We start from the raw sequence: 26,525 nt of genomic DNA, 5'->3' as shown, positions 1-26,525 counted from the left end.
TATGATAGCAGTTTTTAAGTATCTAAAAGAGTGTCACAAGGAGGAGGGAGAAAAATTGTTTTCCTTGTGTTCTGAGGATAGGACAAGAATCAATGGGCTTAAATTGCAGCAAGGGAGGTTTAGGTTGGACATTAGGAAAAAACTTCCTAACTGTCAGAGTGGTTAAACACTGGAGTAAATTGCCTAGGGGGGTTGTAGAATCTCCATCTCTGGAGATATCTAAGAGCAGGTTGGACAGACATCTATCAGGGATGGTTTAGAAGGTGCTTAGTCCTGCTGTGAGGGCAGGGGACTGGACTTTATGACCTCTCAAGGTCCCTTCCAGATCTAGTATTCTATAAAGCCTACGCAATGGGTTAGGTACCGGACACTCATGAGTCTGTAGTTAGCAGGAAAAAACATACAGCTAAAAAAGTCATTTCTTCCTCTGTGTCAGGTGAGAGGTTCCAAGGAACGGGGGCTGCTGTGTTTTATCTCAGCTGTCATCTCATCCCAGCAGACCCTCTTTTTATGAACCGTATCCTTGTTTTATGTGTCTGCAGATTGTGGATCTCTTACTTACCCACGGTGCCGATGTAAACATGGCCGACAAGCAGGGTCGGACTCCTTTGATGATGGCTGCTTCAGAGGGACATCTAGACACTGTGGAATTCTTACTGACACAAGGTTAGATCTTAGCCGAGGCTGAGTTAGAGGCCAGCGCCGAGCTGCTTGTGTGTGAAACTGGCCAGCATAAATGAAACAATCATTTGGTCTGATGACATCATGGGGGCTCCTGATAGTCTGTTGTCTGGTGGCGAAGGTGAGATAAAGCGTAAGTGCTAACGGGGTTTGGCAGTCACAGGACTCCTCCAATTTCCTCCCCCAATGTACATTGAAGACATTGAAGCTCACATTTAAAAAAGTAAGAGTTAGTGCAGCTGATGTAGAGTGACCCTCTAGTCAAATGGCATGCATTGTGGTACGGCAGAGTTGTCCTGCCCAGTTTAATTGGAGGGTCTCTGCATTGGACTGTTGTTCCTAAAGTTCTTCACTGTTGTTACTAACAGTCCACTTCCGCCTTAGGTAACAGTGGTTGGCAAGTTAATGCAGATTGGGAGCTGGAATTTTACCCATCGTGTCATCTAAGCCTGCTGGAAGCAAGTCTAGGGGATGCTGCGGGTTGGGGGCACTATCTACACTAGGGCTCCCAAAGTTGCTACCATCAGTGGATCTTCACTGTTGGAAGTGATGGCTTGTAATTTTAGGGAAATAAGGCTGGAGTAGTCCCGGTCTTAGTCTTGGCTGTTAATTTTGGTTTTGTTTTGGATGTATATAGCCTCAATGCCATTTGCTCATTTGAGAGCCTTAATGAGCTCCAAGTATCAGAGGGGTAGCCGTGTTAGTCTGAATCTGCAAAAGCGGCGAGGAGTCCTGTGGCACCTTAGAGACTAACTGAAGTGTAGGAGCATAAGCTTTCGTGGGCAAAGACCCACTTCCTCGCCGCTTAATGAGCTCCACACAGTGAAAACTTTAGCCATCAAGTTTTACAAGCCGTCCTCACTATAAATCCGTGAAACGTTCCAAAAAACATAGACTTACAGCGAAGCAACTTAAAGCAGGGAATTTTTTCCCCTGGCTGAATTCCATTTGCGCAAATTTGGGGGGGAGAGTTGTGCGACTCGAGCGGGGAATGGAAACTTACTTCTTGATAATAACGAGTGTCAACAATGGATGCGGCTAACCTACAGCTGGAAACCATGTAAATGCAGGTGTTGGCAAGACCAAATCTTGAGACTCAATCATGGCGATGAAACCGTTTTGAACATAGTTTGGGACACGGTTTAACGATTGAAATTGAACCATTTCTGCCCTATTTTAGCTGCTCCTCCTGCTCACATCAGTGTGAGCACCTGGGAAATTCCTAGCACGGACAAGGATTTAGACCTTGTCTACACTTGCCTGCCCTTGCAGTGGTGGGTCGGATGGGCATAGCCACATGACACACTGACAGGGAAGCTGTATCCACACTTGTGGCACAGAGCAGGGAAAATCTCCAGCACTGGAGAAAGGCCTCAGACGTTTTTAATTTTCCTCCAGTTTCTGTCCTGATATTTTTTCTTTTCAGATCTGATTTCTAAACCAAAAGTGATTTGGGGAGGAATATTTTCCCTATTGACATAAATAGCTGTGTCTTTCTCAGGGTGGGTAATAATTTTGTTGAGGAGCCACACCAAGAATTTGGGAAGTAGTCAAGGGCCACACTCTTCCGTGATACTAATGGAGGTGGTGTGGAGTCTGGGGAGGAGGCTGGGAGCAGAAAGGAGCTTGGAGTAAGGAATTGGGAGTGTGTGGGGGGGGGGAGGTTGGAAGGAGGGAGTTTGGGTGAAGGAGGGGGTTGTGACCTGGGGCAAGGGCTATGGGTGCAGGAGGGAGTGCAGGGTCCATGAGAGGGTGTGGGTGCAGGAGACGATTCTGACTTGGAGGAGGGTTGTAGGAGGTGGTACAGAAGCTGGGAGAGGGTTGTGACCTGGGGTAGGGATCCAGGAGGGGGTGCAGAGTTTGGGGTTGTGACCTGGGGCAGGGGACTGGGATACGGGGTCTGGGAGGGGATAGGGTGTAGAGAGAAAACCAACAATGGGAGCTGTAAGATTTTTCTGGGGATGGGAGCAGCATGAGAAGCCTCTTTCCCCTCCCCTGGGCTCGCAGCGATCACAAAACGCACATGGCCCCGCAGCCGGCTTTTCTGAGTGCTGAGCGGGGGCAGGGAGCCTGCCTGAGGCTGTTATGGGAGCTGGCCACAATATTAATTGCAAGACTCTTGAATAGAATTATTGACGGAGCCATTTAAAATATTATTTTGCATGGAAGGGTTCCCAGATATTTGAGTGCAAGTTCTCCATTGCCCATCATGTCCATTCTGAGAGGGCTCTCCCTTGTTCAGTGCTATGACTTGCATAGTGAAATGAGCCATGTTAAATGTGGGCTCGTGAGATTTTTCATATTAATCACGTTTTTCTTTTTGTCCCTGTTAAAACTCTGACCTTCACTTTTCTCCATCTTAAAATCAGTATTATTTACCAGACAGGAGAGAGATGCACATTGTTTAAACCTGGGTGAGCAGGGGAGGGAACGCTTTCCATAGCAAGGCAAATATGCAAGAGCCAAATCAGCTAATCTGTTCCTGGATATAAAGTGGTCAGAAAAGTCCAGTCCATGTATAATGTGCCCCTGAGCTTCATGACCCTGGCGAGGTAGAGAGGTTGAAAACATGAAAATCAATGTTCATAAGAGTTGCTACATAAGAGTTCATAAGTCCATTCACTCTGCAGTACAATAGCTTAATTAGCTTTCACGAGCATAAAACATACAGCTGAAAACCTAAACCAAGCTCAGGTAAAATACAACACTCGACGGTGTATTTTAATTCAAATGGCTTTGACAATTCTGTTAACATTTCATTAAAATCAAACTGCGAATCAGAAACCATAAATGGTAATTAGTATGTTGCAAAGCAAATCTTATTTAACTGAACTTGATTAGAAGAGCCAACATTTGCAAACACTTTTTATTAACAGAGTTACTGTCATCAATCAGTTTGAAATTCCCCTTTCCAGAATTACCTGCTGCTCTTAATACTATCCAGAATTGCTGGGCATGTGGATGTTACATTGACATTCTCTGGCTGCCACTGGTTGAAATTCTGTCGGATGGTGGGCTGGAACTGCGGTACACAGAGACATGAGCGTTCAGTTTTGAGATCTCTTTTGAGATATCTGAAATATCGGACATAGGTTACACTTTTCAGCAGACACAGCGCATCTTGCGTCTTTCAGTCACCAATCTTATAATGCGTGGTGCAAAGGGTAGTTAGAGGGAAGGAAGAACTCAGTGGTTTGGGCTGATCTTTGCTTAGAATTAGAACAAAAGAACAGCCCTATGGGGTCAGACCAACGGTCCATCTAGCCCAGTGTCCTGTCTGCCGACAGTGGCCAGTGCCAGATGCCCCAGAGGGAGGGAACAGAACAGGGAGTCCTCACATGATCCCTTCCCTGTCACCCACCTCCAGAGACACAGGCTAGGGACACCATCCCTATGCTACCGGCAATCTCTACTTTCCAACACAGTACATTGGAGGACCATTAGCATAGAAATGAAGCCGCTTCCTTTATATACAAACAGCTGTTGGAATAGTCTCAGCAGGCACAAAAGATCTCTAAACGCTGTGTCTTCCTGGCCGGACCTTGAATCATCCATGTATCTTTCACTTGTAGATCAGCTTTTGTTTTCCCATCTCTTCAGGGGACAGTAAAGTGTCAGGATGGTAAGAGAGTTACCAGCCAACAGAATAAACTTTCTCTTCCATTCCCTCAGCTCTGAAGTGCTGGCAGACCCAGATCTGGAAAAACTTGGCTTTGATCCACATGGGTCCCACTGATGCCAAGATTCCAGAGGCAAGGCCTTTGGGGTCACATGGTAAACTACAGCTTGGATTAGCATGGAGAAGTTGTGTGTTTCAATTTCACTTTCAAATCAGGTAGTGGCATGATCTCTGTCTGGCAATGCAGAGACAACTGTTATACTACACTAGTTTAAAAGCCATTTGCAAAAATCTATCCCTCATAATAACTGTTTTTCCAAGGGTGCAAGTTTTATTTGTTCTAATGCTATACCAGCATTTTTTAACCGGTGTGCTGTGAGGCAGTCGCAGGTGTGCCACGGAGAGAACTGAATTCAAAATGACCGCCTGCAAAGGGACAAGCCTCCATTTTTTTATTGTGGTGTTTTTTGTTTTCGGGTTTTTTTTTTTTTGGTTTTTCATGGGTTGGTTTTATTTATTTTTTTTGGCTCAACAACTTTTCCCGGGGATCTTCTTTTTTTTTCTCAACCAAAAAAATCATTGGTGTTCCCCATAAAAAAAAATTATTCTTTGGTGTTCCTCGGTCTTAAAAAGTTTAAGAAACACTGCTCAATTCATACAAAATGATGGGGACTAAATTAGCTATTACCAGTCAAGAGAGAGATCTTGGAGTCGAGGATAGTTCTCTGAAAACATCCACTCAGGCTACGTCTAGACTGCCGCAAGTTGTGACCTTTTTCTGATTCTTTTTTCAGAAGAGGTTTTTCCGAAATTTGGCCCAGTCTAGACTAGACCAAATTTTGGGAAAACCTCCACTTTCAGAGAAGCCCATCATCCTAATAAAATGAGGAATACAGGGCTTCCAAATGAGCACGTCTGCTCTTCAGAAAAAAATTTCGGAAGAGCAAACGTGTTCCCTGGACACAGCAGAGTTTTTCCAGGATGGCCATAGTCTAGACATAGCCTCAGTGTGCAGCAGCAGTCAGAAAAGCAAACAGAATGCTAGGAATCATTAAAAAGGGAAATAAAATAGGGAGAAGGCCAAACTGCATTGCTCTTTCGGAATACCGGAAGTATCCTGAAATAGCAACGCCACGTCTTTAAAAGCACCCGCTATTTCCTGAAATAGTGAGTGCACTATTCTGCTCTGTTCCAGGAAGGCTAAGAGGTTTGTCAGAATAGTGCCTTATTTTGAAATTTGGTGTTGTATAGACAGCGCAAATTTCAAAATAAGCTATTTCAATTTAGAGTCGGAATAGGCTACACAATTTCCTTTGAGTTTGTTCAGAGTTGCGTAGCGCAAATTGCATAGTTTATTCCGACTGAAGGGTGCTGTCTAGACGCACCCTTAGAAATAGAATACCTTATTGCTTCAGTGTAAATCCATGGTGCACCCACATCTTGAATACTGCGTACAGATGTGGTTGTCTCATCTCACAAAAAATATATTGGCATTGGAAAAGATTCAGAAAAGGGCAACAAAAATAATTAGGGGTTTGGAGCAGCTGCCATGTGAAGAGAGATTAAAAAGACTGGGACTTTTCAGCTTAGAAAAGAGGAGATTGAGGGGCGATATGATAGATGTCTATAAAATCATGACTGGTGTGGAGAAAGTGAGTAAAGAAAAGTTGTTTACTTGATCCCATAAGAACTAGAAGTCACCAAAAGAAATTAATAGGTAGCAGGTTTAAAACAAGCAAAAGGAAGTACTTTGTCATGCAGTGCCCAATCAACCTGTGGAACTCCTTGCCAGAGGATGTTGTGAAGACCAGGACTTTAACAGGGTTCAAAAAAGAACAAGATAAATTCATAAAGAAAAGGCCTTAATGGCTTATTAGCCAGATTGGGTAGAAAAGGGTGTCCCTAGTCTCGGTTTTTCTGAAGCTGGGAATGGGTGTCGGGGGGATCACGTGATGATTTCCTGTTCTGTTCTTTCCCTCTGGGGTACCTGTCATTGGCCACTGTGGGCAGACAGGACACTGGGCTAGATGGACCTTTGGTCTGACCCAGTGTGACCGTTCTTATATTCTTATGTTCTCTGTTTCATAGCACTGAGTTCTAAGCTATGGAAATCACCCACCTCTCCTTCCTCGGCAGAGGCACACACCTGCCTGGGCATTTTGGTTTGTAGCTGCCCCTTTGGTTCCTTCCTGTGTACAGATAGTGTGTAACCCTTCGGTTCTCTGTTCCTGCATGTCACTCTGCCAGGCCTGGTGATCTTAGAGCTGATCCTTGGCCTGTTTGGCTGAGAGTTGAATTAGAGCCCCTCTTACTTATCTCATGTACTGACGTATTTTTCAATAGAAATGTTACCGTTTATCTAGCATGCATCTCTCTTGGGAGGTCGATGCATTTCCTTTTTCTCTCGTCCGTGTCTCTTTGCCAGGTAAATATCAAGTGAGCTCAGTTGAGTTAGTTTAATTTCATAATTACAGCAGCACCGGCCCAGAGGGTCTCCAAGGTGTTAAACTGTGACTATGTGAGCGCTGCGGAGGGTGAGCGGTTGGGTTGATAAAATTAAGCTAACTCAACTGGAAAAGCACCTGGTTTTCCTGTGTAGACAGAGCCACTATGGCTGATTATTGCAGGATGCCTTTGCATTTTATTCAAGACCCTGTCCATGTGGCTCCGAAGAGGGAGAGAATGGGCTTCTTGATGTCTGTGGGGAGGGATCTCAAATCTGACCAGCTATTCAGGAGTTTGGCAGAAAAACCTCCAGAGCTAAGTGGGGACAAACATGCTCCAGCGCCTCTCTGGTAGGTTTCAGTTGCCATGACCTTGCATTAGGTTACAAGTGACTGTAAATGCTTGGTGAGTCTAGCCCGCATGATACGGTCCATGGGCTTGTGACCTGGCCCTGCACGGCACAGAGCAGCGCAGCTCAAAGCGGCTGGCTGCTCCCTGTGGCTCTCTGCGGGGGGGGGGGGGGGGAGCTTCTCACTCTGCCCCCACCCTCAGAAACCGGCCAATGGGAGCTGAAAGATTTTGCTGGGGAGCGGGGCAGTACACAAAGCCTCCCCCAGTGTACAGAGAGACACATGGAACAGCTGCTCCAGACTGACCAGCTGCTTTGAACAGTCTGGGGCTGCTGGCAGGCAGGGAAGCCTGTCTGAGTGCGCTGTGGGCCAGGAGCTGCTTAGGTAAGTGCCCCCTGGCCAGAGCCTGCCTCTAGCATCCCATCCCCTCCCGTACCCCACCTCTCTCCCAGATCCTGCAGCCCCTCTTAGACCCCTCCCGCAGGCCAGAACCCTCTCCTGGACCCTGCGCCCCATCCCCTTCCTCCAGCTCCCTCCCAGACCCTGCAGCCCCTCTTCCTGCAGGCCAGAAACCTCTCCTGCACCCCCTCCAGGACTCTGCATGCCATCCCCTCCCATACCCCAACTGCCTCCCAGCCCCTACAGCCCCTCTTACACCCCTCCTCCAGCTAGAATCCTCTCCTGCGCCCCCATCCCCTGCCCCAGGTCATTATGCAAACCCTCTGCCCCCTCCAACATTCTTCCCGCAGGCCAAATCCTGACCTGCACCTCCTCCAGGACCCTACCCCCACCCCAGGTTATTACCCCCTCTTTACCCCAACTCCCTCCCAGACCCCACACTCCCCTGCCCTCCAGTCCTGTGCCCCAAGTTCCCTTCTGCACTCAACCTCCATCCCAGACTCTGCACCCCCTCCACAGAAAAATGCAGCCCTTGACCACTTCCCAAAATCTCGCAGTGGCTCCCTATCAAAGATTATTCCCGCCCCCCTCCCCTCCCCGGTCTAGCCCCACGTCACTAGAATGTCTCAGTAGGGCCGACGCCACGTTTGCTGCTATAAAATAAAGCTCTTTCCCGGCATTTATCCAGCTCTTTGAGGCAGGGGCTGAGTCCTTCACTGTGTGGTAGATGCTGCTGGTGCTCAGTGAGGAACAACTGTTCGAGTTTGCCGTTCGGTGGGGATTTCAGGGTCCATTACCCCCCTGCAGCCCCTGGCCAGAGCAGGGGACTCTGCTTTCGTTATTGCAGTTGTTTGCTTTCGCCCCTGTGGAAATGCCACGCCCCGAGCCAGGGCTTGCCCAGTCGGCAAGCGGCTTGGCCTGTGTCTTCTGAGACTGGCCGTTCATGTGCAGCTGGTGAGCTTTGCACACGCATTGGAGCCAGTGTGTTGGTTGCGGCACCGCTGCAGCGGTTGCATGGGCGCTGCAGCTGCTGTGCCGAAGCAGGTTCCAGTGAGCAGCTGCTCTGCTTACCCCTCCCATCACTGCCAGGCACAAGTCTTTCCTGGGCCTCTCAGGGTTTGGCCCACAATCACTTGGGACCTCAAGAAGTTGTACGTCGTTCGTTTCTTCAGTACTCGTGGGTGGGGGCCGTGCTGACACCACCATTGGGTTCCCCTTTAATTGTGCTGACGGGGTGTAAAGCAGGTTTGATTGGTTGATCGTCACAGGCAGCGTTAGTCCAGTGACCAAAGGAAGAATTCTCCTTGGCTGTGTCTAGACTGGTAAGTTTTTCCGGAAAATCAGCAGCTTTTCCGGAAAAACTTGCCAGCTGTCTACACTGGCCGCTTGAATTTCCGGAAAAGCACTAACGATCTCATGTAAAATCATCAGTGCTTTTCCAGAAATACTATGCTGCTCCCGTTCGGGCAAAAGTCTTTTTCCAAAAGACTTTTGCGCAAAAGGGTCAGTGTAGACAGCACAGTAGTGTTTTCCGCAAAAAAGCCCCGATCACAAAAATGGCGATCAGGGCTTTTTTGCGGAAAAGCGTGTCTAGATTGGCCACGGACGCTTTTCTGCAAAAAGTACTTTTCCAGAAAAGCATCCTGCCAATCTAGACACGCTTTTCCGAAAATGCTTTTAACGGAAAAGTTTTCCGTTAAAAGCATTTTCGGAAAATCATGCCCGTCTAGACGTAGCCCTTGAGTTCTTCTCCTGACTCTGCCACCGATGGCTTCTGGGACCTTGAGCATGGCAGCTAACTGCTTCACCAGAAAAACAGGGGTCGTCAGGCTGGTAAAATGGGGGAAGCAGCTAATATTTACCTGTCTCTCTGCAAATAACCAGAGGTGCTGTGTGGCCATGCTAAGGGTGATTACGTGGTATTGAGTATTTACACACCCTGGGTAGGTCTAGACTACATGCCTCTGCCGACAGAGGCTTGTAAAATAGGCTACCCAACATAGTCAATGAAGCAGGGATTTAAATATCCCCAGCCTCATCAAGATAAAAACGGCCGCCGCGCTGTGCCGGCTCAGCTGATTGTCAGCACAGCACAGTAGTCAAGACATGGATCGGTCAACAGGGGAAGCCTTTGTCACCCACTCCTGTAAACTTCATTTCACGAGGAATAAGGGAGTGGTCAACAAAGGCGTCCCCTGTCGACCGATCCACGTCTTGACTGCCGCGCTGGGCCAACAATAAGCTGAGCTGGCACAGCATAGTGGCCATTTTTATTTTAATGAAGTCGAGGATATTTAAATCCCCGCGTCATTGACTGTGTCGGGTAGCCTATTTTACATGCCTCTGTTGGCAGAGGCATGTAGTCTAGACATACTCCCTATGCTGCACAAGCGAGAAAGAACTCTTACCTGGACTTGCACTTCCTCTTTCAGGTGCGTCCATTTCCCTGATGGACAAAGAAGGGCTGACTGCCTTGAGCTGGGCTTGTCTGAAGGGCCACCTTGCTGTGGTGCGTTCCCTGGTGGAGAATGGAGCCGCCACTGACCATGCTGACAAAAACGGCCGCACCCCCCTGGACCTGGCGGCTTTTTATGGTGATGCAGAAGTGGTAAGTGCCGTGGCAATAATTGCAGAGCAAGGAAGAAATGAGCAGAAATACCAAACGTCTCCCTCGTCTCCTTGCTAATCACAAGCACGTTGCCGGCATTCACGTAGCACCCCTGACTTGCAGACTCGAGCAACATGAGAGTCGCTTTATCTGGGATACCGTGGTGATGCGCCCCGGGATGGACCAGAACTGAGCTCCATACCCGGTGCATCGGATTCTGTCCCGGTGGTCTGGACCAGGGCAGTTATGACTCTGGCATTTGTCATTGCAGGTTCAGTTTCTGGTGGACCACGGCGCCATGATTGAGCATGTGGACTACAGTGGGATGCGGCCCCTTGACAGGGCCGTGGGATGCCGCAACACGTCCGTCGTGGTCACTCTTCTGAAAAAAGGAGCAAAGATAGGTAGGGAGAAGGGGGCAACCCCCTTTGTGCTGGACGTTTGGGGAGTGGGTCAGGCTTCCTGCAACGGAAACGTAACTTTGGTGTGAGTGTTAATGCGGAGGGCAGCTCTTGAGTTCTGACGGCCATGTTCGGTCTGGTAAACTGTGTTTTTACTGCCGGGCGACTTAGCAACCTCAGGCAGTGAGCCGCTGTCTCTTTGGCGAGGCCTTTCCTACAGTGATGCTTTTCTATCAGGCTAGGCGCATTCTCTAGAGCGCCGTCTTCATGCATTGCTGTGAGCTGCTGCTTTCACGTGCTCTGTATATGCTTTCAGATTCTAGCGTTAACTGCGCTGCTCCCCAGCCGCTCACGTTACCTGCCCGTGGAGGGGATTTTGCTGGTGCATTGGCTTCTTCGCTGCCTGCCTCTCACTGCTGCTTTTTCCTTTCTTTGTTTTTGTTTTTGTTTTTTTTCACCTTCATCCATCCCCCCGCCCCCCACAACTTTTTGTTTTCTCCTTTCTTTGAAGGTTGTCAGACGTTACCAAGTCGTCCTCGAGGTATATTTCACTGCTCTCAGCATCAGGCTTGATCTGATGGCTTTGTCAGCTTTGCTTTCTCCTGGTTGATTTTGCCTGCACGCATTCCCCCTTAATTCTAATCATTTAATTTTCCTCTCCTTAAAATATTTTTTAATGACTGTTGCAGAGAATAACTTGAACTCAGACCCTAACCTGAACACTACACTTGTAAAAGATGGTTGACTCATTCTTCACCCAGACTAATGCACTCTGCTAAGATTTTTGCCACTGCTCCCTAGCTGTATTAGACCTTGATCTGTCAATTGACTCTCCATTCACTGAGGTCAGTGAGACCCCGCCTTGGTGCAGTCTCTGCCTGCGAGGAATCACTTGATCTGCGGAGGAACTGCTTCATCGAGGGCTCTGCCTAAAAGATGCCGTGTTATTCTCCGGTTTATTGAAATTTCTGTTCTTTAATATTTCACAGCATGTGAAGTTTTAAATCAACCCCTCAGCCTAATATCTAGGTGGCTGAATTATGGATCAGTTCTGTTACATTTCTATAATATTTTTACTTAAAGTGCTTTTTTATGTAACCACTTTGATTTCCTCTTTAAACATGATTTTTTCAACTGCACCTTTTTCTAACTTGTTCTGGAACAGTACTGCCCTCTTGTGGTCACTCAGAAAGACTGGGCTATTTTTTAAATGCATACCAAGGAGAGACTGTGGTGAAGACGGTGCTAAGACATGCAAGGTAACCTGCCGGCCCTATCATTTGGAGCAATCTGCTCTTTGGCCACGCCAAGTTGTTCTCTCCAGCAGAAATTCCAACCCCAGGATATTTTTTCCACCTAGCTTCCTACCACCCTTGCATTGTATAAGTTTTTACCCATCATGCATCCTGTATACTACAGGTCCCGCAACATGGGCGATGGCCACTTCCAAGCCAGACATCATGATCATCCTGTTGAGCAAGCTGATGGAGGAGGGGGACATGTTCTATAAGGTGAGAGGGGGGAGCAGAGATTTTTTCAAAGGGATGAGAATGTGGGAGCTACAGAGTTACTTTGTGGGAGGGCTTGTTCTTCTTCAGGTGTCTGTTTGCAAGGGGACACTTGATCCCTTAATCCAAGATAGCAAAACTTCTGTCAGAAAGAATGCTTACGGGATTTCTTGCAGCGCTGAAGAGTTTTACCTTCTTCCGACTGCTAAATTTAAACTGGGCTGAAACTCCGCAAAATATGACTGTGTTGTGCGGATTCAAAATGAGACTTCATTGGTTTTCCCTTTTAAAACCTCCGCAACCCAAGCATGTTCCAGGGATTTGATAGCACTGATGTAATTGCACGGCAGGGTCATTGTTACAAAGCAGAGTCTGGAGACAAGACAATTCGGGTGTCACGGGAAAACACGGTGAAAAAATGTCCATGTAATAAAAGCAAATTGTCAGGACATGGGTTGGCTGTGTTTAGAATCCTTTCTGTTGTGGGGGGCCCAGAACTGGATGCAGTCCTCCAGATGTGGCCTCACCTGTGCCGAAGATAAGGGCCCAGAGTTCTATTTGCCCATGACGGGCTAATCTGAGGCTGCATCTCCCACAAGGAGCACAGCATTGCACCTGCAAAACGTGCTTCGATTCTAACAGTTCCCAGGAGTTTTCAAAAGAGGATGGCCTGCTTGCTTAGCCCAGGAAATTCAGAAATCGATGCAGTTGCCGTCCCAAGGAGAGGTTGGCTGGGAAGCAGCTTTCCAGCCACAGTGCAACAGCGTCTGTAATGCTTTTGGAAAGCTGTGTGATTCGTGCTTCCATGTGGTGCTGCAGGCCTGAGTGAAGGGCTACACCTAAGACTGGTGGCGTAGCCAGGGCAGTGGCAGCCAAACTCAATTTCGCTCTCACATGGATCCTTTTTGCCAGCGCATTCCTCCTCTGGCCTGTGGTGCCGCAGGAGAGCACTGCTTGCTGGGAGAGCAGCTCTTGCAGAGCATGTCCCCATTTTAGAAACTGCTTCCGTGATCATGCGTGCTGGCTCCTCTTTCCGGGGGGAGATCGGCTCCTAAGCGGGATTCCCTTGTCCACATGGACACTGGGCTGCCTTTCAGCAGTTAACACGCAGCTGCCGCTTTTAACGCAACCAAGTGGTGCATTTTGACCTCTCCCCCTTCTATTAGAAAGGTAAAGTGAAGGAAGCCGCCCAGCGCTACCAGTACGCCTTGAAGAAATTCCCCAGAGAAGGGTTTGGAGAAGACCTGAAAACCTTCCGCGAGCTGAAAGTGTCTCTGCTCCTCAACCTCTCCCGCTGTCGAAGGAAAATGAACGTAAGTTCCACTCCCACTTCAAGTGCCTTTAGAGCAAGCTGCCAGCTTCCTGCCTGCGCATAACACAGTGTGTCTCTCCCATAGTTCTGCTACGGCCTCTGAAATCTCTCCTCTTTGTAACCTGGTTGTCCTTCACAGAGCACTGGCATTTACAATTCGGAAGAAGTGAAGTAGAGATTTAAGATTCATTTCGAACTATTAAAAATTCATTGCCGTGTTTAGCGCTTTCTGAATTTTTTATGACTCCCTCCTGTTGACAGTAGGAACGTGAGGGTGGAGACAGAGGATAGGATTTCTCTGAGATCCAGGGCAGTGGTGAGGGATGGAGTCGGTAGATGTGATCATTTGAATACTAATGAATTTGAAATTGGGGAACGTACGCTTAGAGAGCTCCCACTTCCCCAAGGCCATGAAACACTCCAGAAACACTCTCCCTCCTCCCAGAACACCATGCCCCTGTTCTTCCTCCTGCTCTAATTGAGCTGTACATAGGGATAACCTTCCAGAGTTTCTCTGTTCTTCCAAAAGAGACACCTGCCACCTCTCCCCTTCTGTGGATTCTGAAAGCCACACATCTCCACAACCTGACCAGTTTCCACAGACTTGAGAAAAGTCCGCATCAGATCCAAGTGTTGGCCAGGATTATATTGCAAGGGAAGGGACTTTGCCTTCTTTTCTTTAAGCCAGAGCTACTTAATTTTGGAAACTCTTGGGGCCACAATAATACTCACGGCACATGCCGAGGTCCTCAACATATGGTTGCATATCAACAGACGACCATTATATTGACTACATTTTTGTTTCGGCTCCCACCCGCGGGCCATATGTTGAGCCCCGCGGAAACCCAAACCCCACCGCGGGCCGCAAACAAACAGGCCACGTGTTCAGTAGCCCTGCTTGAAGCTATTGAAGGAGAGAGATGAAGGTGATGTGGGTAGGGATCTTAATGCTGGCTAGCAAACAACACAATGATCAGAGAACACTACAGAGATGTTCAACTCATCTTTAAACAAGCCAACTTTCTGCTAAGCCTGCCCTTTCAGGGCCAAATGTTCAGCCAAGCCTTAAAAGTGCCTCTTTTTTTTTTTTTTTTTTTGGCACAAAATGGCAGGGGCATGTAATGCCACCCAAAAGTTCGCTCACATGAATGTCTAAATCATAGATTGCACCCTCAGATAAGTGACTTAGCTGAGTGCCTGGAATTGCAGATGCAAACTAAAATCAGCCCATGCAGAGCCACTCTGAGCAATTTTTGTGTATTTGGCCACAGAAATCTGCTTAATGAGAAGCCTTGAGACGTTCAAGGAACAGCTGATCTGTTTTAAATCAAACAAAAGATACTTGAACAAAAGGCCGCAAGTATCTGAGAATAGAACTGAAATGCAGTGAGCTTCCCTGAACAGCTTTCTCTTCTGAAGACATGGCTTTCATAAAATACAAATTGTCTAACTTCTGTTTGAATTAGGGATGTAAGTCTAGTTGATTAACCAATAAGAAAAAGCTTATAGGTTAATGCTATAGACTACACGCATTTCCTACCCCCTCCAGTAAATTTTTTAGCAGGCCGGTCAGCAGCTTGGCTCGGCCCTGGCTTGTACCAGGTCTCAGACCTACCCCTGCTGCGGCTCTGCATTTAATGTGTATTAGGAGCCATGCGGGCAGCCAGCCTGGCTGAGTTCCAGCTTGCACAGGGTTTAGTAGCTCAGACAGGGGCTTCTGCCACCCTGCACTGCTGCCTCTGATACAGAGGCAGCAGCACAGGTCCACAGGCAGTTGGTCTGTGAGGGGAGCAGGTTTTTAAACTGGCTCCTCTCGTGGACCAGCTCCCGCCTAGTACCCCACACTGCAGCAGCGCAGAGTACCAGAGGGCTCCTTGGGAATGGGCCCAGAGCTCATTGGCTGCCAGCCCCAGCCCTAGGGACTCTAGAATAGTCGAGTAACCGAGAAGCATTCACAAGGTTAATCGACTATTCAGTTAACTGACAGTTAACATCCCTAGTTTGATGACTGGTTGGTGCGTTGTGATTGGCAGTGCAGGAGCCAAACCCAGTCAAAATGAAAGTCCTGTTGACAGTGCATCCTTCCTTGGGAACGCTGTATTGAGTGGGGAAGTAGCACACAGCCGTGGGTCGCAGAAATCCTTCCCCGTGTATAGGAGACCAAAAGCGTTTCCAAGTGACCCTCCTTCGTGACGGCAATGTGCACTAAACTCCATGTGCAGGCGAGCAGGGTGTGCCTGGCTTGTTTTTTAAAGCAAAACAGAATTGTTTTAACCAGTGCATCCCAGAGCAGCTGACTGGTACAGCTCAAAGCCACTGCCAGGCATGAGGGCCAAGCAGGGGCTGTGCCAAAGCCATCCCAATGGGGAGTGGGCCCCCTTGGGTGCTCACATCTGAGCTCAGTGGCCAGGCCTATTGGCGCGAGATCGAGCGAAGGGAATTACAGCCACTAATATGCTGTTCATGGCAGTGCCCTACATAAGCATTTTCACTGATCTACCTTCTGTTCCACACCCTTCCCCTTCATCCCAAGTTTTCTAGGGGTGCGTCTACACTGCAGCGTTATTTCGGCGTAACAGCCCTTATTCCGAAATAACAGGGCGAGCGGCTACCCAGCAATTCCGTTATTTTGAAATAATTTCAAACTAGTTGATGGCTTATTCCGACTTCTGTAAACCTCATTCCATGAGGAAGACCGTCTCTTCCGGAATAGTTGTTTCGAAATAGTGGGAGCGTAGACGCGCCACTGCTGCTATTTCGAAATAGCTCCTCCCCAGGGCCATTCAAAGCAATTACTCCCCAGTGTATCATGGGGCTCTGAATCGAGGTAGCACCTCCACATTAGGGGAGCCTGCCTCAGACTCATTTTAAGGCTTCCCTGTAGTATCGACGCACTATTTCAAAATAAGCTATGTCGGAGCATTTCCTCTGGAATAGCTTATTCCGAATTAAGCATGCAGTGTAGTCGTACCCTCAAAGAGACAAAAAGAGGGGCATGAGAGAGTGAACTGTGGAATGGGTCCCACAGTGCTCCCTATACGCTGATGCCCACAGCTATGTAGGCACCAATATCCCGTTCCTCTCAAAGAAGTTTTATTCACAAGCCCGAGGGTCAGCGTGTGTGTCAGAGACAAGTCACCGTGGCAGTGGAAGGATGGGGGAAGGGCTTCCTAATGGTTTCAACTGTGGAAAACCTTTCCGGAGATGACCTGCCTGTCTCTGTGAGAGCAGATGTAGGTTCCTGGGCAGGGACTGCATGCGCCGGATTGGGATCCAAGCGGTAGAGAAAGGAGAGGTAGAATGAGAGAAAATGTCCCTGTGCGTTAGTGTGGGTGCCATACAGTGTCTAACATTATGAAATGGGTTTGACTCTTGCGGACACCGTTGTAGCTCTCTTGCGATCAATGCTGTCTGATCCATGTTAAAAGTACCACCAGGTTTTCCAACTCTTCATGCAAAAACCTTGTCCAGATAATTTTTTGTTGTTCCCAAGTTGTATATATTTTTATTTATTTATTTATTTCTATCTATTCAATTACTTATCTGCACACCTATTGTAATGACAGGATTTTGGAATGGCGGAGGAATTTGCCACTAAAGCACTGGAGCTGAAACCGAAATCTTATGAAGCTTACTATGCAAGAGCAAGGGCCAAACGCAGCAGCAGGTGAGGCGAGAGAGAGAGAGAGAGAGAGAGAGAGAGAAGTGAGAGGGGCTATTCTCCGCAAGCCTGGGCACAGTGGTGTAGGAACTGACTGGGCAAAACTACACGAGTATTCCCGTACGAGCAAATCGCAAAGGAACATTGATTAGGGCGCCTGGAAAAGGCCCCAAAATCAACATCCTCTCGTATTTCGTAATCCCTCTGCAGCACGTTAAAGTGAACCTTTGAGACGTTCGTTGTAGTTGAAGTTGTTGGAATACGCTCAGCACCTGCCATCCCTGGAAAGCTTCCGATCACGACTGAAGGGTTGGACTTGAAGCAGAGACTTATTCATAGACTTGCTAAGGCCTGTGGATGGTCCCTTCTGGCCTAGGAATCTATGAATCTGTCCATCCTAAAGCATTCTTCTTCAGGGCAAAAAGTTGGCTACAGCTGCTGCAGTGACTTTGTGGGCAAATGCCAGGCGCTGGTGCCTTCAGCAGTGGCTCTTGCTCCGTGCTGGGCACGAGGGGAAGCTCTGCTGAGAGGTGCGATGTTGGGAATTCTCCCCCTATGTCAGATGCAGCTCTGAGGGCTCCCTCGTTCCGTCTCCCTCAGTGCCCACCCCGAGCTGGCGGAAGGGTTTGCATTTGAGCACATTGTCACTGCGCCAGTCAGGGCCGTGCAGCGCCACTTTGGCCTGCCTGGCAGCGCGGAGCCTCCCCTCTAGCTGGAGGCCATTTAATGTCCATTTGTGTAAATCTGAGAGCGGAGGAGAAGACGCTGCCGCCTAACCGCTCGTCCCAAAGACGACGCTTCACCGCCACTGCACGGCAGGGAGCTCCCGTCTTCGGAGGGAGCCAACCCCCGACGTTCTCCTCCAGAGCCGAGCCCTGCGAGTTGAACCAGACTGACATTTTGTAGCCTTCCTGCCCGCAGGCTCCAGCGCATTATCCCTCCCCTGCCTTTTTGCAGAGGGGTTAGTCCTCCCCGTATTGCCCCGTCTCTCGTGAAACAGGCTCGGCATGGCTCTTTTGGGTTCCTTCCTTGTTTGTGCGCCAGCATCACCGTTGAGGTCAGCATAGGTCTGGGGAGCTCAGGTCTCTTCCCTGCCCTCCCCTGCTTTGGAGAGGGTCTTACCACAGGGCTGACTAGTGTTGGGAGGCATGGGGGGGAGGGTTGTGTCTCTATGATGGAGCAGTGAACTGGAGCATTTGATAAAAAGTCACACGTTGACTCTGGAGGCTGTTCACCGCCAGATCACAGTCGTGTTCAAATAGATCCAATTTGGTTCAAACGCTAACAGTGTCCCTGTAAATGACAACCCACCTCCCCTGAGTACCCCCTCCCCTCACTCCTCCTAGGCTCGCCTTTACAGCGTCAGACCCAACGAGCAGCTTCCACGGGGCCTTGCGAGCTTGCGACTCTTGGGACCTCTCCCTGCCTTGTTCCCATCATCCCGAGGAGACAAACCCAGGACCCAGCAAAGTCCGAGAGGCAGCCTTGTCTGAGGCATGGCCTGTGGGAATTCTAGAGACGCCCCTGCCAGGATATGACCTGGGCCGCTGGCATGAGCAGCTGCAGCTCCGTCAATGTGGACCGAGTTGCTCTTGCTTCCTCCAGTGGCGACCTCCGTGCTTCAGAAAGGGGACAGTGGGCTGACAAAGCGCCCGGGTGCTTTGAGGGGTAATGAACACGCAAAGCACTTTCCCCGTGAAAGGATAATTCCTGGGCTGGGTTGTGCTGCCCCAGTCCCATGTCTCCCTCCGCCCCAGAATGACTAGCAGCGGCTTCCTTTGGGTGGTGTAAAGTAACCCGCCAGAGGCACTTACAGGAGAGATCACAGCCTCTTCCTAAGCCAAGACAAGCTGCTTCCGCTCCCTAGACTCCCCCAAAGGCTTCCTTCCACTCCAGAGTAACTTCACTTCTCGTGTCTGTCCCCTTGTCAAGCAGGCAGTTTTCAGCAGCCCTGGAGGATCTGAACGAGGCCATCAAGCTGTGTCCGAACAATCGTGAGATCCAGCGGCTGCTGATGAGAGTGGAGGAAGAATGCAGACAGATGCAGCAGCAGCAGCAGCAGCCCCCGGCAGAGCCGGAGCCTGAAGCCCAGCAGGAAGAACTGTACTCTGTGCAAGATCTCTTTGAAGAGGAGTATCTTGAGCAGGATGTAGAAAACGTTTCCATCGGCTTACAGACAGAGTCGCGGCCGAGCCAAGGGCTCCCCATCATTCAGAGCCCACCCCCTTCCCCCGCTCACCGGGATTCAGCCTACATTTCTGGCTCCCCTCTTGGGTCCCACCAAGGTTTTGATTTCAGGTCCAATAGTTCTGTGGGTTCCCCCACAAGACAAGGGTACCAGTCCACCTCTCCTGCGCTCTCTCCAACGCACCAGAACTCTCATTACAGACCTAGTCCGCCGCACACTCCCCCTGCTCACCAGGGCTCCTCTTACCGCTTCAGTCCACCTCCCGTTGGAGGGCAAGGCAAAGAATATCAGAGTCCGCCACCTTCACCTCTCCGTAGAGGGCCTCAGTACCGAGCCAGCCCTCCTGCCGAAAGCATAAGTGTCTATAGGTCCCAGTCTGGCTCCCCAGTGCGCTACCAGCAGGAACCTAGCGTTAGTCAACTCCCGGGGAGGCCCAAGTCGCCGTTATCAAAAATGACACAGCGGTCCTTCCAGATCCCCCGGCTTCCTGTTGCAGTCCCCCAGCAAGGGCTCCGGCTACAGCCAGCCAAGGCGCAGATTGTGAGGAGCAACCAGCCGAGCTCTGCGGTGCATTCCAGTACTGTGATTCCAACTGGCGCGTACAGCCAAGTCGCCCATTCGATGGCCAGCAAATACCAGTCTGCATCAGGGGAAATGGGAGTTGGCCAGAGTCGGCTGGTCTACCAGGGTTCAATTAGCGGCATAATAGGCGACGGTAGACCAGTGCAGCATGTCCAAGCCAGCCTCAGTGCGGGAGCCATCTGCCAGCACGGAGGACTCACGAAAGAAGATCTTCCTCAGCGGCCTTCCTCAGCATACAGGGGTGGAATGAGATACAGTCAGACCCCTCAGATTGGGCGCAGTCAGTCAGCTTCCTATTATCCGGTCTGTCACTCAAAGCTCGATCTGGAACGTTCTTCCCTTCCCTCCAGCCAGCTTGGTTCTCCTGATGTGTCTCACCTAATCCGACGGCCCATTACGATCAACCCCAACGAAATAAAGCCTCACCCGCCAACTCCAAGGCCGCTGCTTCATTCTCAAAGCGTTGGCCTCCGATTCTCTCCTTCTAGCAATAGCATCTCCTCCACCTCCAACCTGACGCAAACCTTCCGCCCTTCGGCTTCAATTCAGCAAATGGAGATCCCTCTCAAGCCAGCTTATGACAGAGCATGTGATGAACTTTCTCCAGTCTCTCCACCTCAGGGGAGTTACCCCAGTGAACCAGCCCGTTCCCGGACCACGCCGTTCATGGGAATTATAGATAAAACTGCTCGGACTCAGCAGTACCCCCATCTCCACCAACAGACCCGGACCTGGGCTGTGTCTTCAGTGGACACTGTTATTAGTCCTACATCTCCTGGCAACCTCCCCCAGCCAGAATCGTTTAGCCCACCTTCTTCAATCAGCAACATTGCCTTTTATAACAAAACCAACAATGCACAGAATGGCCATTTGCTAGAGGAAGACTATTACAGCCCCCATGGGATGCTAGCCAATGGGTCCCGGGGAGACCTCTTGGAAAGAGTCAGCCAGCCCTCCTCATATCCAGATGTTAAGGTGGCTAGGACACTGCCTGTTGCACAGGCCTACCAGGACAACCTGTACAGGCAGCTCTCCAGGGACTCTAGACAAGGGCAGACATCCCCTATCAAACCAAAGAGACCGTTTGTGGAGTCTAATGTGTAAAAGACAGTTGTTGGAGTGAGACCCTTCTGTTTTCAGCACACGTTTCCAGGCTTGAGTCCCACCTCTAGTTTTATTATTACTATTATTTCTCTTTGGTAGCTACATGAGCAAGTTTCTCCAGTAATTTCTGTGTGGTGATCAAACAGCCATGCACGCGCTCAGAACCCTTGGGTACCCAGCCGACGGGGAAGCCAACCACGAACAAGCCAGTACCGTTGGCCCAATTCGGACTGAGTTCCCTCACAGGCTTCAGCTGTCGATCGAGAGATGTTAGCACGTGGAGTGGGTTCTCCCCGATAGGTGCCCTGTGCAGTGGGAGGTAACCAGCTCTTTGCAAGAGTGCACATTGCAATCTGATTGGCTTTCTTTGGTTCTAAAGGAGCTCTCATGGGAAATGACGAGGAAAATTCCTAGTGGAAACTGGTTGGAATTGGCCGCCTTTTCAAAATGTGCATTGTCCAGTGTTCCTCTAAACAACCTGCGCCTCCCTCTCCCCAGGTGTCTCTTGTCCAAAAAGAGCTCGTTATCTGCACCAAGTGGGGCGTTATTTGCTTTTAATAACAAGGAGCTATGCATAATAACCATCCTGCTTGAGCTGGTTTTAGAGCATTTTCATCTCAATTAGATTTGTTGTTTGTTTTCAATAACGTAGCCTGTTGCAATGCGCGAGGACCATGCGCTGCTTTACTGCGTTGACAGCTGCGGTCCAAATGCCACAGTATCGATTTACTCTGAGGCATTTTCAAAATATTTAGCAAGAAATCAAACTCCGTCCCCTTTTGCGAATTTTAATCGGCCACAGGAATTGGCTAGCAACTTCTTGTGCATTTTGTGAGCAGAATTAACCACGTTTTTCTGCACCTCTCCAGCCGATGAGTGCGTCTGACACACACCGCCCCGTTTTCACCAGGACAGTTGAAAGGGTTTTCATTTTGCTTGCGAGGAATATTTGAATAGGAAAACCGTAATGGAGGAAGAAACCTTAAATCTTTTTTTTTTATCATGATGCAAACGTGACGTGGAGGTTTCCAAGCCAGAAAGAAAGTGTCCAAGGAGTCACATTAGTGAAGTCCTTCTGAAAACACCGGCTCGCCGGGCCGTTTCCTTTGTGTTTGCTCTTTGGAAGCTGTGTGCTGGAGTGAGGGGCCACCCGCCTCCAAGGGATTAATGAGTAAATGGGTGTTTCTTAGAGCTGCAAGATTTGTTCCTGGGATTTTGGAAAGCGGTTGCTGTGTTCCATGCCTGTAAATGTTAGAGACAATGTTTTGCTCTTTAAGGACCTGTAGTTAAGAGAGAGATATTTATAATTAATTTATGTGATCTATTTCAGGAAAATGTTTTTGTTTGATTCTGGTTTCTTTCGTTCTTTTAAATCAGATGCAACCAAGTGTGTGAAAAGAAGGGGACATTTCCAAAAAACATTTTTACAGAACTTTCCAGGCCTTTTCTGGAATGTTGTTTGTATAGAAGGAGCTTTCTCTGCATATTTTTCATTTCGCGTTGGTTATGTTTTTAATCTGCCTTTTCAGTAACTGAGCGCAAACAGCCAGGTGGATGGGAAGAGCATTAATATTGTAGCTTGTTTTAAAGCAAAACAGTGCCTGCTGCCCAATAGTGAATCTCATATCAACTCTTAAAAAGGGAATCGGTCCTAAGAAAGAATTAACGCTGTTTCCAAAGGGCTACATGAATCTAGTCATAGAAGGAAACATGCATCGAACCAAATTGAGGGCACCCTCCTCAGCTCTTTAGCATCACTACAATTTTAAACCAGTTGAGGATCCAGCCCTAAAACTCTTAGCAAACCCGGTTTCAATTAGCTTTTCACTTGTGTGAAGTTGTAAAGTGGATCAGCGCCATTTGTTGTAATTTCACTACTTAGACCAAACTGAGAGGCACCATGCTTGGGACAGGTCAGGCGTGTGTCTCACGGACAGATGGAAAGCTCTCTTGGTTTTGCCTCTGTGTTCTCTGGGGATTGTGTTTCTTCCACTCGGATATTTGTGGGACACTTTTATATTGCTTCCAGCCAGTATTTATACTGGAGGGTTGTGTCCCGCCCCCCTCTTCCGCCCGGGCGAGAAGGTGCATCTCAGAGTTTTCTCCCTTTGTTTTATTACAGGGATCTCTACACAGGTTATAAAAGCAGTGGCTTTCTTAGTTACCTAGGCCTCCTTCCTGACACGTTTAACTGGGCCACGAGGAAAGGAAGCTGCATGCACTGTTTCTGTCATAAAAAGGATACTGACCAGTATTGTTTCTCTCTCCCTTTTTTTTTAAGCGTGTTATTCCTTATAAGGAGCACCTGATTGTTTGAATCTGCCTATAGTGCACCAAGCTAGCTAGATTGTGTCCACTCATCTTTTTTTTAATAGCGTCATGTTTTTGTTCCAAACCCCGCCTTTCCTGAACAAACCAATGGCTTTCTAGCTTCCGTCATTTCTTCTGAAAAGAAAAAGTAATCAAATTTCACCCCATCCCTTTTTCATATACAGTAAAGTGAGACATGCTGCTGCCACCAGTCAGTCATCTCCCATCTGATTGCTACGAGAATCCTAACGATCCTTGTTGAAAATAATGCCATTGTAATTTCTCTGACTGTGCTTTGCTTTGCTATTCACTGCCATGTGATTCCAGTACTGTACTTTAGAAATGTCCCCTAAAAGCACTTACATGTACAACTTTGGGTTTATGAAGATATTTTAAGGAGAAAAAAAAGCAGCTCACACTTTAACACTAATACAAAAGTGAAACAACGCTTAGATACTGTAGCGTGCAGGGTTTTTTTTGCCACAATATCGTGTGTTACATTTTCACAGGATTCTTGCACTAATGGTTTACCATCTGTTCTCTCTGTAAATGGGTGCACTTTACTGTTTGAATTTGTTACTATGATAAATACTGGATATTCAAGCGTGAGTAGCGTCTTCATTAGAAAAATAGCATAACAGCTCTTGTCTCAGTGTATTTTTAAAAAAAAAAGAAAAGAAAAAAGAAATGAAGCAATGAATCATCACATTTATAGCACAAGAACTAACTGTTGTATATAAGCATCAAAAGATTGAGTAATTTTTAAATACAAAAATATTTGCAGTGATTTTTAAAGCACTTCCCCAGCAATTTTCTTAGGACACTTGAAGCATATTTGTGAGTTTTTCGTTACTGGATCGGTAAGGAACACACTTCTCAATTGAGAATCAATATTGATTGCAGCGATCTTTTGTGTCTGCAATGTATCTGGCATGGACAAAATGGAGAGCAGTTTGTATTTGCAGTCACATTGTGTCTGGGCTGTAGAGGACCCTGTCTAAAGGCAACTCAGTAGAGCACAAGAGTGAAATTTCACTTCACTCCTTAAGCTTAGCTGCATCTCTTGGAAGCTTGTCTGCTGAGGACAGCAGGGCAGTATCCCCAGCTGGTTCAGGATGTCCAGACGAAGTAGACTCGATACGGTACCTTTTTCCTGTTGGAATCATTAAGACTACCAGCATTGCCCCTCAAGCATTAGAGACTGCCATTGGGAGTAGGAGCCGTCAGGTGCACCACATTAAACAGCATCTTGATGCCTTGGAATGTGGGCTACTCCTGAAGTCGTTGCAACTAAACTAGCCACTAGATGTCACTGTGACTGCTCAAAATCATCTGGAGAGCGCCCTGAGCGCAAATGTCTTTCCCAGTTGTGAAGCGCAGGAGTCACCATTTGCTTCCCAAGCCCAGGAGAGCGCGCGACCTTTGTGCGGGGCTCCCAAGTGCTTGCTACCGGCCAGTTTAGGAACAGCACGGGAAGGGATGGCGCTTAGTGGAGGGAAGGGTTCAAGGAGTGAGGCCCTGGGAACCCATGTCGGAGAAAGAATAGACTTGGAGGGCCAGAGCTTTACCCCCTTTGCTTGCAGGGTGCAGAAAGCTGCTCTTGTGTAGGGGTAGCCTGGGCCAGTTGCTGGCTGACCTGGTCTGCTGGAATCACGTGCCCAGTAACTTAGAGCAGGGTGACTTGAAGACTGGTCCTAGAATTTTCTTTCTGTAGACGTGTTTGTGCATGTACCTAAACCATCACTTGGATGCGGTAAGTCCTGGGAAGGGTGGCTGCCAAGAACCAGTGACTCGGGCCCCTCGTCCAAAGATTAGGGCAGGGCGGTGAACCATTTTTGTGTCGGGGGCCGCTGACCCACAGAAAACTCAGTCGGGGCTGCACACAATTGAGAAGTAAAGAGAGAAGCCCCTGACTGAGAAGGAGGAAGACCCTCCCAACATCCCCCTCACACACCAGAGTCTAGTGGGGCCCAGGCTAGTAGCTTTTGTGTGCTCTGGGCGGGTGGCGGAGGGGTCTGGATTGCCAGCGCGGGCTCCCCAGTGCTGAGGCCGGAGGTTCCCCACCCCTGGATTAGGGTCTAGTCAGGGTGACCTAGACGCAGTCTAGCTACAACCGAAGTGCCAGCTATGCCTTATTTAGAGCACCCAGCACGCCTGTGAGTGTTTTACCTTAATTGCTAAGGTGGGTCTTTACTGATCAATTGCAAGCGCTTTGGCTGTGGTCGTTATTTTTTCCTTTGGACATTCCAGACAATTCATCTACCACAATTACTGATCTTTAAACAAGGGCTGAGGGTGCCAGCGACTGTATTTACTGTGCAATGTTGCAGCGGCCTCCATAGCAAAATGCCTTTCCTCCCTTCTGGCTGCTCAAAGGAAAAGGGGGTGGGAATGCATGTGGACACAAGCACAATGGCGACGGTGGATCTGCTTTTTTCAGAATTACTTGAATAATTGATGGACTTGTACTCAATCAAACTCTTTTTCTAATATAAACCACTAAGGGCTGAATTATTTAGCAAGAGTCATTTGTGTGCAACGCCTGACAACCACTGAATCACACTGGAACCTTCCTGAGGAATACACCACACCCATGAGACCACAAAACTAACGCAATCGAGGGACTGGACACCAGATCAATACACTGTATCCTTTCAGTTCTACCTCCTAGTCAGCTGTGCTCATGCCACTTAGCAGGTAACAGCCTGGAATGGAGCTTGGCCCTGCCCTTTCAGGCTCCCTGGTCAGTTACAAAGGAGATGGGGATTGGCCATTGCTGGAACAGAGGGTTGTTATGGGTTGGTGGGAAAGCTTCAAGCCCCTAGCGCTGTGGTGGCCAACCAGTTCTGAAGCAGTAGCCACCCGTGTGGCTACTGCTGTAGTGACTAGCCACACTCAACCGGCCAAATCTCCCCATGTGGCTAGCGGGTTGGCCACCATGGCTATAGCGGTAGGGCACTTTCGCCGCAGGCTGCCTTGCTGGGCCCTGCCAAACTAGGAGCCACGCTCCGTGCGCACGTCCTTTTGGCCAATCCATCAGTAACCTAGAGATTCCAATGTGATGGTGTCGTGTCTGTCCAGCCTTTTCTTTTCCTTCGCATTACAGCATGTTCGTCTGTTCTGACTGGTCCACATGCAAGAGGATTTGAATTAGTACAAAGATGTACAGTCTATACATGTGGATGATTTGTACTAAAGAAATAGTACTAGTTGCTCTCCTTCAAGACACTTGCTGGGAAGATCTTTAAGACACTTAATTTTCCTTTAGCTTTTCTATAATTCTGATGTAAAGGACTTTCTCTGTACAGTATATTACTCAATGCATGTTCTGTTCTCGCTACTGATATATTGAACACG

General features: G+C 48.6%; 1 protein-coding gene across 17 annotated transcripts in view; it reads left to right on the top strand.

The window, feature by feature from the left end:
• Window positions 1-25,300, top strand: part of TANC2 (tetratricopeptide repeat, ankyrin repeat and coiled-coil containing 2) — a 702,540-nt gene extending 677,240 nt beyond the window's left edge. For 12 of the 17 annotated variants that reach the window (XM_089774011.1, XM_089774007.1, XM_089774012.1 and 9 more), the window contains 8 exons: window positions 543-666; window positions 9,927-10,102; window positions 10,374-10,506; window positions 11,015-11,044; window positions 11,923-12,014; window positions 13,178-13,324; window positions 16,890-16,990; window positions 18,917-25,300. In XM_089774011.1, the coding sequence (XP_089630137.1) occupies window positions 543-666; window positions 9,927-10,102; window positions 10,374-10,506; window positions 11,015-11,044; window positions 11,923-12,014; window positions 13,178-13,324; window positions 16,890-16,990; window positions 18,917-20,858 (2,745 nt within the window). In that variant the 3' untranslated portion in view covers window positions 20,859-25,300. The remainder of the gene's footprint in view (window positions 1-542; window positions 667-9,926; window positions 10,103-10,373; window positions 10,507-11,014; window positions 11,045-11,922; window positions 12,015-13,177; window positions 13,325-16,889; window positions 16,991-18,916) is intronic. The other 5 variants (XM_089774016.1, XM_089774009.1, XM_075911626.2 and 2 more) reach the window with 3 other exon arrangements.
• The last annotated feature ends 1,225 nt before the right edge of the window (window positions 25,301-26,525 follow it).

Source organism: Pelodiscus sinensis, chromosome 29 (assembly GCF_052426305.1).
Source record: "Pelodiscus sinensis isolate ZL-2025 chromosome 29, ASM5242630v1, whole genome shotgun sequence".
Lineage (NCBI taxonomy): Eukaryota > Metazoa > Chordata > Testudines > Trionychidae > Pelodiscus > Pelodiscus sinensis.
This window is presented reverse-complemented; position numbering and strand designations above follow the sequence as displayed.